The sequence below is a fragment of the Scomber japonicus genome, chromosome 9, assembly GCF_027409825.1.
Source record: "Scomber japonicus isolate fScoJap1 chromosome 9, fScoJap1.pri, whole genome shotgun sequence".
NCBI classification, from domain to species: domain Eukaryota; kingdom Metazoa; phylum Chordata; class Actinopteri; order Scombriformes; family Scombridae; genus Scomber; species Scomber japonicus.
Window position 1 is genome coordinate 16094675 of NC_070586.1, and position 16196 is coordinate 16110870.

Sequence of the window (16196 nt, forward strand, 5' to 3'; positions counted from 1 at the left end):
TTCACTTCTGGATTGAACTACTGGAGGGAAGTAATCAGAATATTTCAAAATACAGAATGAATCATATTTCTCCAGTTCCTGAGTAAACAAGTTCGTCATGATGTACACAGCAGTATGTATATGTGTCTTATCATTTAGGAAACATCCAAGCTGTTAGTCTCTCCTTCATCCTGCTGGGCCACCAGTACTCTATGAATGTTCTGAGAGAGAGAAAAACAGAGAGAGAGATATTTTAGAAAGAAAATAAGGGTTGCAAATGAGAGACAGGGTAACAATTTGTGGTGGGGAGGATAAAAAAGAAAGATGACAAAATACACAAATAAATATCTTCAATTTCAAAAGTAATAGCAGCAGCTTTAAAAATAAACAATGGATGTAGTCAGTGTATGTGATGATGGACAGTCTTGATGCAGAGTATATGTGACTGATTGCAGCAGGTGTGATACACTGTGTGGCTTCACCAAACAGACACTGCAGCAGGGGGGGAACAGATGAAAAAGCAGATGAGTCTTGACAGGGACTTACTATGAGCTGGTGGTGCACTGAGCTCTCCATCAGGCCTTGGGTGAAAGGATGCTGAGAGAAAACTGAAAAGGGGATATGGTCCTCAGGCCCGAAACCAAGTTCTGTGAATATATGCGCCAGGTGCTGCGGGGCAAGATATTGAAAGTAAGATATAGAAGGTAATACCAAGAGAGCAGTGTTTTATTTCATCAAAACTTATCATAAAAGGTCTAATTTAATATATCTTCACTATCATTATTATTATTTTTATTGTAAATATATTTTTCCTTCAGACATTTAATTATTTGTTTGTTTCCTTAAATGCACAGCTTGGTCCTCCACTGTGCTATACCTCAGTGTGCTCCTGCTGACTCATGCACCCTGGAGGAAGAGGGCTGTCATCTCTCATCTTAGTGAGTCTGTGGCAGATGACAGCAAGGACAGCAGGGATGGACACTTGCTGCTCCCCAAAAGAATTGCTTGATGGGCACGGAGTGTCTTGTTCCTTGTACTCTCCATCAAGCTCTGAGGAGCTGAACTCTGAAGCCTCCTCTAAACTGGGCATAGACTGTAGACACAACAATGTAGTGAGATTGTTTGTGGATGGAAGGCCGACATTACCACTCATATATTATATTACATTTTATTACTTTATTGAAAACAAATGATCAACCATTTGAAAAACCTTGCACATGTTCTTACAAAATCCTTCTTGACATACATTTTTTGTGTTCACTAATTTTTTCACCTTGACAAGATGGCTGAATGATGGGTGCTTGAGATGTTGTCCCATCACAACACTAAGTGTTCTGATGAACCCCTGTTTGGGGTTAGGATCAGCTGCAAAGTATTGCAGCATTGACACATAGTCCAGACGAGGTGGAGAGACGGAGTGGTCCGCAAACAATCGGAAAAAGAACTAAGAAAGAGGAGCAAATACAAATGTTATTTCATTTGATTTTTTACATGCAGAGCAGTTCATTTGGACACAGTAGATATTAAACTTTGAGCTTTATATTCAAGATTATTCAACAGGTCAGCAGGACAAAGTGATGACTGTACACTTTTTAAGTTTGTGTTTTAAGACTAAATTCCTTTTACAATAAGAAATCATTAGAAATATCAACAAAAAAAGTCCTAAGTCCTGTACCTTTATGTTTTTTCTCTCCTCTTTCATGTTGCTTGTGACCAATACTTTTTTTGTATTTTTGGAGTAATAAAAGTTTACCATAAGTTTAAATTCAGTTGTCAGGCATTGCAGGTACCTACTTTGCGTAGGTTAGCTAGACGGTCATAAGGCAGAGGCTCAGAGGGGTCCTCAGGGACGGACTGAACACTCTCACTGGGAAACCATAACTCTGTCTGGGAGTAAAGAATGAGGGAAGTAGGAAAAAAGAAACACCTCAATTATTCATTTTCACTTACAGCATAATACAGTTTAGATTCTTATACAGTATTTATTTTATATACTGTACACTATACTGTATTAATTAAATGTGAAGGCACTGTGTCATGAATCCAGATTTATAGAAAGTGAATCTCACTAGTATACATTAATGCTACGAGAGTGAAGAAGGGCTGTGTGTCAATGTGAACTATACATTCATTGTTCATATCCCTCTTTGTTCTCAGCTTGTGTGTTTGATTCTGTGCATGTGAGATTAACCTGTAGGTACTGTTCCTCATTGATCCAGCCAGTGTCACCCTTATCAGCTGCCTTGAAACGCTGCAGCACTGCAAACAGGTGTGTTAAGGAAGGAAATGGCCAAGGAAGTGCAGCACTGAGCAGGAACCGACGGCAGTCTATCAGCTCATAGTCATCCAATAGTAGAGATGCTATCTCCATCAACTACAGATAGGAGAGGAAAGGACAATTCTGACAAGTACATTTCTTCATATTTCATAGGATCAATGTTAAGACTGCGTGAGACTACACAGTATGGTGCTATCTGATTATGTAGTTATTAGGGCTTATAATTTTTTTTTTCAAATCTTACACACATGCTTCAAACAGCCTATGACAACAAACAAAGCCTGTCACATGAAAAATGTCTTCAAGACTTTATAGCAGGTTTAGTTACACATGCTTTACATCTACTGGATATCACAAGAACTGTATAGCTGACAACCTACATAGACCTAACTACATAGTACTCACCTATGTATGTCAGTAACTTAGATACCCCCTAATCAAAAAGAAGATTTCTGTGGTGCAAATGTTACATTTTAGTACCACTTTTATTTTATTTTTTACTCTCAATTCTGTGTTTTTAGTCTGTGAGATATGTGACCTTGATAGGTACCTGTGTTTCATTGATATTGACCCAAGGCTCAGGCAAAGTGTTGCTGCCCATGCTAACAGAAATGATGTCCTTCAGCAAACTGGAGAACTCAGAAACGGACATGAAACCTGGCAGACAGAAAGAAGGAAAAGGAGTGATGGATGAACAAATGGATGGGTAGACCTTGAAATACTACAATTTGTCTGCCCTATATATACCTGATGGAGCCATGTTGCACAGTTGGTAGAGTGTCTCCAACTGAACGATGGTCAGAGTGGACCGTGTGTGTTTCTCCAGAGGAGGTGGACGAGGAGGGGGAAGCGGGCTAGCCACCAAGTGGCAGTCTCCATTTACATAGAAGTCAGTTCCTTCCTGGAGAAGCAAATAAAGGAATTCTTAAAAAGGTGAAACTGAAGAAAAAGAGATTCTGGCCCATTATCAAATGGTACAGTCTGGAGGAACAATTTCTTCCTGCAATCGCAACTCTGTAATTTTAAAACTTGGGGAAAGTGTCTCACATAAAAAAAAACAATACAGTAGTTTAAGACATTACATACCAACACCAGCTCATTCTGCAGCTTAGCACCAGACTCTATGTGGTAGCGTACCACTTCTGCTAGTTGGTCAATACTAGAGAAAATGAGAGACATGCATAAAAAATCCAATATGTTTTATATGTATAATTCTTGATGGACAAATCCTCTAACCAGCCTTGAACATGTTAATAAGGGCTCCTTAGAATAAGCATTATGCATACTGTGCTGTGAAATAAATAATAACACATCATCAGCACAATCAACCTTTCTTCACAATAATAATGCAACAGGAGCACACTCATACCCTACCTCTTCATTTCTGCAAGGTAACGTGCTTCTAACCACTTCTCCATGTTGCTGAAGGTTTCTTCTGCTCTGCTTTGCATAGACTGCAGCAACACTAAGCCATGGCCTTTCACCAGCACGAGGCGTACCTTCACTGCATGCTCTGGAAAACACACACATACACAAACAGTACAACATAAATATTTAAACTTATTGACTATGACTATAATTCACACAAACAGTACCACTCAGAAATGTAATAATTTGGCAATATGTTAATGATGATTAATTAATGATGATGAAATATGGCATAGATGATCTACTTCATCTCTTCATGTGTTTAAGGAGCATACCCTCGTGATCCAGTGCAGCTGCATATTCTTCATGTATTTTGCATCTGACTCTGTGAAGATGAGCCTTCTCTGAGTTTTTTTCATCAGAGGGTGCAGGGCTGGGGGCAGGAGGAGGGGATGGTGGGCCTGGAGAGACAAGTTACAGAGGAAGATAATAATGTAGAACTGTTGAATCATCATTATCATGGAAAGATATATTACTACAGTTCATGTTCATGTTCAATTATTTGTACAATTGGTGACAGCAATAAGCTGACTAACATTTGGTCTAAGTATTAAGTATAGTCGTCACTATTACTTAATACAAATACTTGTATTTGATGTATGTGTCTAAAAATATATTTCTATTTAGCACAAAGTTTGAAATATATTATAATATCTACATAATCTACTTGTAGTCCTTTTTTAAAACTTCACTGTCTTTCCAAATGTATCGGGGTCAAAAGAGGAGAAGAAAGGCTGATCTCAACAGTAAAAATCATAACCTGGAATTTTATCATTTTTTTACTTTTTAAAAACAATTTAATTACGTCATTTGTATAATTTATCTAATTTTAATTATCTATTCATTATTATAGCCGTATTTGTGCTTGTTTTGGTTAAGTGATACAAAACAAACAAAAGACAAGATGACAGCAACACATAGCACATGCTCAAAAGAACCTCTTGATAGTTTTCTATAGTCCTCTAACAGTACCAATACTCTAATAGACATGCCTTTCTGTTTTTTGGATGGCTTCTTTTTGTTTGCACTTGCAGGGGCCTTCTCCTTTTCTTTCTCCTTCTCTTGTGGTTTCTCCTTCTGCTCTTTTGTGTCCATGTCTCTTAGACGGGCCTCTTCTGATATCTGCACACATGTGCAAGCAATACACGTCAGGAATATTAAAATATCTCCATAGTATGCTCATACACTCATATACTCTCACACACAGACCATTACCAATTTGCTGATGGCTGTGAGTGCCTCCTTGTGGTCGGAGATCAGTTTCTCATGGGGTGACTAGAGAAAACAGTATTAGTATCTGTTACTGCTACAACTGGACTGCACAATATTTGAATTATTTTTCTTTTGGAACATTATCACAAACTGCATTTACATTCAAAAAACACAAGGAGGTTTATTTTTTCAACAAGTCTTATAATGCAGTAGAGTCTATATCAACTGAGATAAACAAATATAGCAAGGTATATAATATATAGAAGTAGGTTATGAGTACTTTCTTAAGTAACAAAAACTATAACAAATGTCTGGAAACACTAAAAAATGCAAGTGACTGAAAGACAAATGAAGAGAGGCAGGAAATCTGATCTGAAATTACCTTTTCAGGTTCTGTCTGACCCTGGATATTCATCTTGGAGTCCACTCCTGATGATTCAATATATCTGGGAAGGAGGGGAATACTGGGGAAGAGGAGGAAACAGTAAATGTGTGCAAATATTTGTGCAGCAGAGTATTTGGACTGTGAGGAAATAACATTCATTAAATGTATGAAACAGACTGACGAAAACATAAAGCAATCATTTTGTGTTCTATAGCTCCCTTACAAATTAGTTTTCTTATTCTCTTCGCCATCATTTCTCTGATTGGACAAACTTGCAGCTGCTGGATCACTACTGTTGAGACAAAATCACGTCCGTCACTTTCCACACTAATTTTTCTTAATTTGCTCACAATTTTGTAATTTTATCTTGTATCAAAGTGGTCAGTTTGCGATTAATTTTGTGATTCTTGCCTTTCTTCCTGATCATTCATATCTGGAGTGTCCAGTAGGGGGATACAGACAAAGTCAGAGGGAGGCTCAGGCAGCACTTCTTTGTACATGCTCAGGTAGTAAACCTTGAGAATACAGAGTGTATCCTGGAAACGGTTCAACTCCACCTATATAACACAAACAATTCAAACAAAGGAGATAGCAAAAAATAAACAGATAAGATGAATAGAAAAGGCACCCAGTACATCTATACGACATAAATATAAAGAGGACAGACAACAGCGATGTAAGAGGTATTCAGAGAGGTGTAATCATCAACGAAAAGATGAATTTATAAACTACAGAACAGAAGTGACCCTATAAAATTATAATTTTTTGTTCAGACGAATGGTTAAATAGAAAACAAAAATGTTACCTGCATGAGTCTAGAGTGGTGGTTTAATAGGACTGCTGTGTGATCCTCTAACCATCCATCACCCATGAGAAAAGCCCTCTCTTGCTCATCTTCTTCTTTACGCTTGTCACTAATGTCCCACAAACGTTCTCGCAGATCCTGAACACACAACAGGACACTTCTAATGTTTCATATTTTCATTTTTGAGCAGGTTTTTTTTATTTATCAGTTTGAGTAAAATCTGTATTGTAATATATTACGATTTTTTCTTACATCCAGTCTCTGATGTAGCTCCGCTTTGGTATCTTCGTCTTCTCTCATATCATCAGGTATTTTGTTGAAGTCCTTCTGCCACTGAGACACCAACTCCTGCTTCAGGTCTGGACGCCCCAAGTAATGCTTATACTCCTCTCTGCGTATACAGTATTTTAAAAACATTTTAGGTTAAAAAACATAACCTCCCCCTTGAGGTAAAGGTAAACCAGATTATACTAAAATGTAACATAAAATCAAATATAATTTTGTAATAATTTTCTATTTACATTAATTTTCTCTTTGTCAGAGATTTCTGTCACCATTTGGGTTACACCTTGCTGTATCCAAGGGTAAAACTGCCTGTGACAATCTGCATCTAATAGATGCTGACAATAATTTGGTTCAGGGTCTGGTGCTGTATTTACAGCTATGACAAAATGTAGTATAGGTTAAAAAAGCATCAACTGATTTTTACTAACAAGATAGTGGCTCTTTCCATTCAGTCATACAGTGTGCAAGGGTGTACACTGCAGGATTTACAAATGGGGATAGACACAGAAATGTGTCCATTACGGAAATGGTATGTACTACATGAAATAAACCATGTTTAAAATACCTGATGTTGAATAGGTGATGGATAATAAGAGTGTGTTCTGAGCGCAGTGCCTCCATAACTGCCTTTATGTTGATCACGTAAGAGTCGCACACTGCATCCCAATGGGAGCACAGGTACTCTGGAATTTCCTGGTGATGAGAAAGAAGAAAAGATGAATAAAACAGGGGACGTGAGAGGAAAAAGATAAAGCAGGCAGTGTAATGCAACAAATTTCTGCCATCTTGTGGTTACCCCCAGTGAGTGCGTCTGAATGGCATGTCGTTTCATGACAAAACTAGTTACTACATGGGAAATTAGGAGGCACTTCCAACTTTGATAAGCAAGCTTAGATAGAAGTTGTATCCTACTGGGGGCAGAAGTTCATCCACATAGACCCAACTGGATGAACCTGGCCGGGGAGAGGCAGACTCAGGTGGGTTCTTAGGGACTCCTTGAGAGTCCTCATTGGTCAATGAACAAGATGAAGCCTTCCTTGACTGACCTATTGATTACCCAGAGGAAAGATGTTAATAGATACTATTACAAGATTAGATTAATCATATTCACTGTAAGTTAATGATTGATAAATACGCCTCATAGTGTCATATTAATTTAGTGAGTAATTTACAAAGTCATTATCAGTAAAGAAATACATAATGTTCCCAGTGACTATATATATAAATCTTCTCCAAAGTTGAATTTCTTAAGTCATTTAAAAGAAACAGTGGAATCTACAGACTGATCAAATCACCTCTCGGGGAATGTGTGTTGGATTTGGAAATTGACGTCACACTTTCATCCTTTTGCTCATTAAGGCTGATACTGGACTCTGTGGGGTCTGGGTCTTGGCTTGTGAGGGTTGGACCTTGATCTAGAGGTGCAGGTGTGACAGTTGAGGAGACTTGAGTATTCTCACCGTCTAACACTACATCATCCTCAACAGGAGGACTTGCAGGAGCTGATGAGACAGTAAGTTGGAATATTGTGAGGAAATGTGCTTGTTAGGTGAACAATTTTTGACAATTTCATATTTGATATCATAAAGGAAAAGATTGTATATGAGTCAACTAACACTCACTACTAAAATGGAACCAGTTACCTTCCTGTGTTTGCATCATAACTTGCTGCAGGAGAGACTCCACCCTATTACAAAGCTCCTCCTCCTCTACATCTGCATCAACGTGAATCAAAATGTTTTGCTTCCCACCAAACCATTCCTCTAGTTTGGGCCAGGTGTCCTGAAAAGCTGTGATCCTTAAGGTGGGAAAAGGATGACTGACATTAGACACAGAGTCATGCATTAGTAGTAATGTATTCATTCTAATTTTGGTGTTTGTTCAGGGTTTTTTTTGGTTTTATTTACCTGTGTGGAATCTGTGCTAGAAACATATTATTTTCTGTAGAGGTTGTAGCAGCAGTATCAGTATCTGCACCAGTTTTGGAAACAAGAGTAGCAGCATGTACAGCCACAAACAAATACATGTAAATGATCAGCTGTGCACGTATACACATCAACTTACAGATGGTAATTGCTGGCACACAGATACACTGCATTAATCGGCAACCACTCTAACATACCCGTCTGATTGATAGCCCGTCTGGCAACACACTCATCAGAAATATCCAGCAGTAGAACCACATCCAATGCAGGAGCTGGTGGCGGTGGTGGTGGCGGTGGATTTGGATCAATAGCAAGGTCTGTCCTGCTGTTTACAACTTCACTACCAACATCTACAGACCCACCAAGGGCTTTCTCTAGCAGACAGGCCTGGGTGAAGTTCACTGGAAATCCATCCAGCACCCAACCTGACCCGGCTGGAATCTGCCTGGTGAAAACATAACAAATGTTTCAGAGTCTTGTGTTTTTATCCTCGATCAATTACACATTTTTACTTCAGGGATAATTTTATTTTTCTTTCTTTTGTCTTCACTGTATACAGAAATAAGGATAAAATGTTATCACTGAGGATATAAAACAGACAATCCTGCTGTAATGCTCTCTTATGTTTTATTATCTTAAGATTATTTCATACTGTGGTTTATACTGCTTTTAAAGCCAAAAGAATGTTGTAATACTTTGTTTCTCTGCTTCCCTATGAAAATGTTCCCAACAGGTACCATCAAAAGTGAGCTTTGCGGTGCGCAGGTGGTTGAGTGGTTAGAGTGCATGCCATGTACGCAGCCAACCCCGGTTCGAATCCCACTGGGAGGTCCTTTACTGCATGTCACACCCCCCTCTCTCTCCCATATTTCCTGTCAATCTACTGATAAATAAAGGCGTCTATGCCAACAAAATCTGCCAAAAAAAAGTGAGCTTTGGGACTTGGTCACAGTGACTTTGCTGCTCATTAGACAGAGGCAGATAAGGAAAGTCCAGGGATCAAGGCAAGATTCAGCCTTCAACTCCTAATTTTCAGCAGAGACCGAAAGAAACTCCCTAGAGATACAGTGAATTCATTAAAAATCTGTTATAGTAACGAATATGGGAGGATTGTGACACATGTGGCTGTATGTACAAATACTGACACTGAACTTCATACAGGATCTCTTCAGCCTAGCAAACTGGGAGATCCACATTTGTAAATGTGCCCTCTGGATATTGCAACAAACCCTAACCTAACCCTAACCCTAACCCTAACCCATACAGTATGATACAGAGACTTACCTAATTGCCTCTACTATAATATTCACCACCAGCTCATCAGGGATGGCACTGCCATTCCTGAGCTCATTTTCTGCAGCTCCTCCCTGCATGGCCCGGATAGAAAGCTGGGATAGAGGCACATGTAAGCACTTTATGATGAGTGAGGGAAAGATAGATACAGATTCAGATGGAAAATGGATCAATCAATCAATGTTCATTATTCAATATTTAAAATAATTATTTTCTTAAATCACATTATTTTAATCAGGTGGGTTAGATACAATTTTTTTTCTTACCTTAGTGTTTTTACTTTCCTCTTGAGTGTCAAGATCTTAAAAAATAATGAAAATATCACAGTCTGGCCCATACTATCAAATAAAACAATCATCTGTGTGAAGTAATTCATATACTATTACCAGAAAATTACTGTAATATGTAGTGTAGAATGAGATAAAATAGAATCATAGTGACTTCAGTAACCTACCAGATTTAAGTGTTGTGGAAGATGTGAGCAATTGATCATTGTCTTCCTCTCCCCTCAGCTCTGTGACCTGTAAATGTGTTTAAATAAGGTGCAATGATAAATCTCCTTTATAGCTCTGAAAAATCCTCTAAAGGCAAGATTTGTGACGAAAATGCGAACTAGTGAAGGTACAATACTTTTACACTGTTTCTGACTAACCTCTTCTCCATTCTGGTAAGCAGTCACTGCCTCCTCAATCAGTGTGTCAGCTGATAAGACATAGATGCCATGGGCTAAAGCAGAAAACATATACACACATATAAACAAATATAATCTCATTCCACAATTGTTTTTCTAACTAATAGTAAATATAAGTAAGTAAATATAACTAAAATAGTAAATATAACTAAAATGTGTGACTTGGTGTTTGTAGATGTGTGTGTAGACATGCATCTCTGCTCAGATTGCATGTCATGTACCTTTAGCAATCTTGGCTAGGCAGGTGGTCTTGCCAGAGCAAAACTTGCCCAGGACACAGGCTTTGAGCACAAAGTGAGGAAATGAAGGTGTGGGGGATTCCACGATGGCTGGATGGACAATGTTCCTCAGCCGCAGAACAACATGTCCAAGAATCCTGTTGTTGGTTGGGGGTAAATTGGTCTCCCCTGCTTCTTCTGGCCATGCCCACTCACCTACCATGTTCTGACAAACAGAACACATGGCTAAGACAAAGAGGATCTTTGTTCATGGACAATTCAAACTTAATGTTATGAATGTCAAAATAATGTTACTGTGTTTGCTTTCCACACGTATGGTCATTCCCGAAACTGCTAGTGAAATCACCACTCACTTGGGGTTTAACTAACAAGCTGTTGAGTCCAGGATATACACACACACACACACACACACACACACACACACACATACACACGTACACAAAGTATGCGCAAGTGTGCAAGCATATATACAGACATACACACTCTACATTTAATTTCAAACTCACAGTATATTCATCATAGTCCTGGTTGTTGAGTATCTCCTGCTTCTTAATCTCAACAAGGTCTAGTGGGGCAGAGAACTCAAACCCCGGCTGCTGGCCCTCCATATTTATTGGCTCATAAAGAGGCAGCCCATTGAACAGCAGTTCCTTCCACTCTTTCATCAGCTTCTCTGGAATCAGACTGGACATGACACAGCAGAACATTTGGTTGAGAGGAGGCAAAGCTGGACTGTAATGAAACAGAGTTTTACTGAAAGAGAGAACTATCTTCAAAATGTCCTTTTTTTTCAAAATAAATGCATTTTTATTGATTATTGATGGGGCCTAAAAATCCTAAAACTTAACTTTGTGTTTCAACATAGTTAAAATGACCAAGAGTAGAAGAGCTGATTCAGTGGACACAAACATAAAATTAGCGAGTCAGATACATCCTGTACATATGTACTATATTTTCATGTGGTACAGACTGAGTATAGTGCAGGTTTTTGTGGACATGCAAATTTTTATGGCAGTGATGCTGATATTATCATAAGAAGAAGCAGACAGAGTGTTGAAATCGCCTGGTTTTATTCAACAAATGGTCAGATGTACAAGAAAGTTTTCCATATTGGTAATTTGATCACAAGTTTTTTGACTTGCATCTGAATTAGCAGTGGATCGCAATACTAGTTTTCAAACAAGATTTCACTTAATCAATACTGCCCTAAAATACCTTTTGAATTCTTGTCTCCTTTAGAAAGACAGAAAGGATAGAAAGAAGTGCACAAATTGCACACATTTCCTACTGTTGTGTCTAGCCTTATATGCTTTATTGTATCTCAAGATTTCAACAGTTAAACAATTTTGTTTTGATATTAAATTATGCTCTTCAATGTGATTCAAGAATATTAAATATGCAAAAAATATGTAATGGGAGAGGCCTTATCCAATCATTTTGTATCTCCATACTCACAAAGTGGCCAAAGTTGTACATTTTAACAATGGAACACTTAAGGAATGTGCATATATTAATTATTCAAGAAGTCAAATTGATCATCTTGAGGCCAGGTACCATATGCATGGTTTGGTGAAAGAAACTGTGTTACATACTTCCCAGTGATCAGTCGATATTCTCCAACCTTTGTGGCCAAGTCCATCATCTGCTCCAAAATCCCACTGCAGTTCTCAAAGTGCTTCTTGTATCTGCTCTGAGCACGCTCGGCAGCAATCCTGTTACAGAATTCAAGCTCCTTTCTGATCTCGTCTGCATGGTCCAACTTAACCTGCCGAGCCAAAGTCTGAACCAAGCGCCAGTCAGAGAGGTGAAATGAGTGTAAACTGCATGGCATAAATGTGCACTGTTGTAAGTAATTAAGGAAGATAGAAGATGTTAAATAGGTGATTTATTGTGCAAAAGACACTAATTGGTGGGGTTTGGAAGAGGAAAAAAGCCTTGAAGAGACACAATATAATGTCAGAGATAATGTCAGTTTTTGTAGTCAGTAGATAAGAGATATTGTAGGTTGGAGAAAAATCAAAGGAGGATTTTAAAATAGTTATCTACTGTATAGACACAACAGCTCTAAAATGCTGTATCAGGTTTATGCTTCCTACTTTGCCATACTCAATTGAACCTTTCAACATTTCAACTTTTAATTACATTAGATTTTTTTTAAAAACCTAAATCATCTCCTAAAAAATATGTTTTCATTTTTTAGGGTAAATGCCAAATAACTGCAGAATCTGAGGTTTCATCACACAGCAATCTGTTCTGGGAACATGACCACACCATGGTGCTAAACTACAAAAATGCCCCGTATTTAACACTGAAACCATGATGGACCATGGCAGTATCTACTCACGTATCTCATACTGTCCATCTCTCTGCCCTCTTTTACACTAAATCAGTCATCTGCAGTATAAGTATAATCAGTTGAATGGTACAACAGATAATCCTATGTATTCATGTCCTAATCCATATATAGTTACTTCACCATTTACCTGTCCCTCTAAAGTCTATCTCTTCATAATACCAAATATCTTGTTGATACAATACAACCTAGCACTCTCTCCCTCTCTCTCTCCCTCTATGACACCACTCACACTATCACTGATACAGTCTAATACAAAGTGACAACAGAGAGGATTATTCTTCTTCCGTTCTCATCCTATCTCACCGCCTCCCTCTCCAGAGCTTCCTGGAAGTCCTTCTCTCTCCGCTGCTGGTACTGTTGCTCTCTGAACAGGCGATTCTCCCTGATCACCTCCTTCTGCATGCGGATCTGAAGGAGCTGCACTGCTAAGCGCTGCTCTTGCTGAGTCTGACGTGTGAGGCGTTTCACCAACTGCTCCTCTCGTCTTGCTTCCTGCAGGGGAAGGCAGAAGCGAATATTAGTTTATGAACTTTGGGTTAAAATGACATGTCAAAAATGTGTGTGGACAGAGAGAAAAGACGTGTGAGATTTATTTTAAACCTACTTTGCAAAACTATTATAACTAGATATTCTTCAGGGGAAAAATATTGCCCTGAATAATATCACGTCTTTTAAGTGGGTATTAATCTCTGTTAACATTAGATATATTAACGTTTCTCACCTCTTGAGCTTCATGGGACATGAGCTGCTCTACCAGGAATCTGTCTCGTCTTTTCTCTCTCTGCTCGCAAGCTACAGCATTCTCCTGCAACCTCTGGCGGATCTCCTGAATGTACTTGCTATTGGATTGTAGTAAGACCTTAGATCCACTTCCAGAAACCTCATGGCAATTTCCAGTGAATGGCTGATCACTAATTAATTGAAAAGGTTCGAATCAGATTTAAGTCATTGTTCCAAATATCTCAGATTGCAATATAACTGCATTAAAATGAACATTTAAAAAATGTACATGATTTTGAAAATGTTTAATTGTCTCTCACCTTGAAGAGGAAACAAAACCAGAAGTAACCAGTTTCTTCCTGTTTGTCTCAAACTGGGTTATTTCAGTCTGGACCGTCTGCATGGACAAAATGGACAGAAATTATAATTATACCAGAAAGACGAGGAAACCCATGTCACAAATAATCTGGACAAATGTGTGTGAGAAATTAATTAATTGCTGTCTGATTTATGGCATGACAATAGCTTTAGAGATTGGAGCATCAGTTGAAATTCCCAGCAAATTTGAAAAATCCCAAGGAAAACCTTGACAGGAAAAGTAACATGAAACACTCTCCCTACAAATCTGCAGCTGACTCTGCTAAAAAGCCAAAATTCCCGCTGTGGATTAATAACAAATCACACTATTATTTTATCTGGATTTGACCTGTGCTTGCTGTTCTCGGCGTCGCTGCTGTTGTTGCTTCTTCTTGAGGTTGAGCAGTGAAGTGTAGGGAGGTGGCTTTGGCACGTGGACAATAGCGGCCTGGTTACGAGTCATGATGTCATTGTGCTTCTGACGATATGCGTGCAGCTGCAATATACAGAGTTCCCCATGGTCAATACTGTCAGCGGCTTGAGGTTCTTTTTATTCTATCTTTGGGCAGCTACGGTTGATTTTGTGACTAAAGATAAGAAAAACCTTTCTGGCTGCAGTTAAATTGTAGGTTTGAGACTGAGACAGAATATGTAAAAAATCATAATGATAATGATAAGTTCTGACCTGATTTTAAGTGAATACAGGTAAATTGTATTACAATACAATACTTAAATTACATGGTCATCAGTACCTTCTCAGTATTCTTCATTCTCTTCTCATCCTGGACTTTGAGCTGTGTCTTCTGCTGGACTGGCTGCGACATTGAAGTCAATTGCTGGCATTTTGCCTCATAGTGCTGAGAAATTTTCTGCAACTTGAGCTCTGCGTCACGTTTTACCACCTGGTGCAGTCGCTATATAAAAAGGTAGACAGTCAGTTGCTTGAAATGACATGTTTTTGTTGGACAGTGATGTTACAATACACAAATAATTTGGACTTCAAACATAGATAAATACAGAAAGGCTGAAAGACTAAATGACTGTCAGACTTCACTGTACAGTTTATATTTACAGGTAAAGACCAAGATTACTTATCTCCTCCTACAGAACAAAACAACAACTACAGAGCAGGCTATCATCCAAAAACATTTACCCCCCACCACATGTGCACACATACAGTACAGCCCCTCTTACATCAGAATAGATTTCATGCTCTATTTTGTGCAGGCCAGCATTGGCTGCAGGCTGCATAATCTCCATCACTGTCTCACTGATTTCTGCTTTCTTCTTCTCTTCCAGTGAGACGAAGAGCTGGTAAAGGAGGTGTGTGGCGACCCCTTGCTTCTCCTGCATCAGTCCCTGGGCTATGGTCGTGTCAAAGGAAATCCCCAACAAATGGAGAGTAGGCTCAAGACGGGTAAAATTGTTCAGTTTGGAGACGGAGGTGCTATGGGAAAAAATTTGACTAAAATGATTATGAACAATTAAAATGAGATGGGGATGTTAAGCATTAGTCAGCTATTGCATCACAAGTAATTTGATTTGAGGTAGGAGAGAGAGAGGGAGAGAGGGAAACTTACTCTTTCTTCATAAACATACTGAAATCGTTCTGCAACTGATATTTATGCAGAACCTCCCCAATTAGATAACCACTGGAGAAATCCTTGGCAAAGGTCTTTGGCTCTGTAAAGACATACACACAATCATTTAAGCAATATTAAAATGTCCAGTTTCAGTCAGTTACCTGTCTTTGCAATTCAATTCAACTTTACACTATGTAAGTTTTTCTAGGTCTAAAAAAGAACAATAATACTAATCCATAATTTTTTTAAATTTTAAATGCTCCTAACATCTCCAATATCCCTTGCCCTTATTGATAAGTTAATTAATGTTTGTTTATTCACTTTGATAACCTAAAAACCTAAACCCTAAAAGGACTCTTCCACATTAAGCTTTGTAAGTTCACATAGCTCACCTTTTCATGTGCCCAAGAACAGCCAAACCACCATATTAGCCTTAGCTTAATTCAGCTCGCAGGTGTAGCTAGGTAAAAAACGTAACTTCACTCACACTTACCAACAGCTTTTGACAGCCGGAGCTCCTTGTTCAGCCACCTGCACAATATATCCGACATCTTCTGACTTCAAGTTTAGCTCATACAATATAATACCAGTTCATTTTCATGTAACTAGGCAACAGTATGGGTCTTTAGCTCGCTAATAACTGCTAAAAGCAAACAAGGG

The 16196-nt window shown here is 38.5% G+C and overlaps 1 protein-coding gene across 1 annotated transcript; it reads right to left on the reverse strand.

Moving 5' to 3' along the window:
- Nucleotides 1–86: 86 nt before the first annotated feature.
- On the reverse strand, nt 87–16087 carry spef2 (sperm flagellar 2). The gene is made up of 36 exons (XM_053325522.1): nt 16030–16087; nt 15534–15636; nt 15148–15400; nt 14706–14867; nt 14303–14449; nt 13917–13993; nt 13598–13787; nt 13180–13368; nt 12113–12300; nt 11027–11204; nt 10503–10725; nt 10243–10316; nt 9582–9685; nt 8495–8742; nt 8280–8343; nt 8016–8170; nt 7668–7874; nt 7285–7418; nt 6938–7065; nt 6340–6478; nt 6088–6225; nt 5694–5839; nt 5280–5343; nt 4901–4960; nt 4714–4807; nt 3961–4086; nt 3632–3770; nt 3344–3416; nt 3005–3158; nt 2808–2914; nt 2171–2353; nt 1774–1866; nt 1253–1423; nt 857–1072; nt 526–648; nt 87–200 (listed from the first exon to the last, which is right to left on the reverse strand). The coding sequence occupies exons 1-36, from the start codon at nt 16085–16087 to the stop codon at nt 135–137; spliced, it is 4974 nt and encodes a 1657-aa protein (XP_053181497.1). The 3' UTR covers nt 87–134.
- Nucleotides 16088–16196: the final 109 nt, after the last annotated feature.

What these genes read in the sequence shown, in the direction of transcription:
- spef2 (XM_053325522.1), bottom strand. Translation starts at nt 16,087, where the DNA reads ATGTCGGATATATTGTGCAGGTGGCTGAACAAGGAGCTCCGGCTGTCA. An exon ending in GCCGAGAACAGCAAGCACAG is followed by an intron (nt 13,994 to 14,302) that starts GTCAAATCCAGA and finishes TTGTCCATGCAG; the next exon opens with ACGGTCCAGACTGAAATAAC. An exon ending in TACCTTGCAGAAATGAAGAG is followed by an intron (nt 3,417 to 3,631) that starts GTAGGGTATGAG and finishes CATTTTCTCTAG; the next exon opens with TATTGACCAACTAGCAGAAG.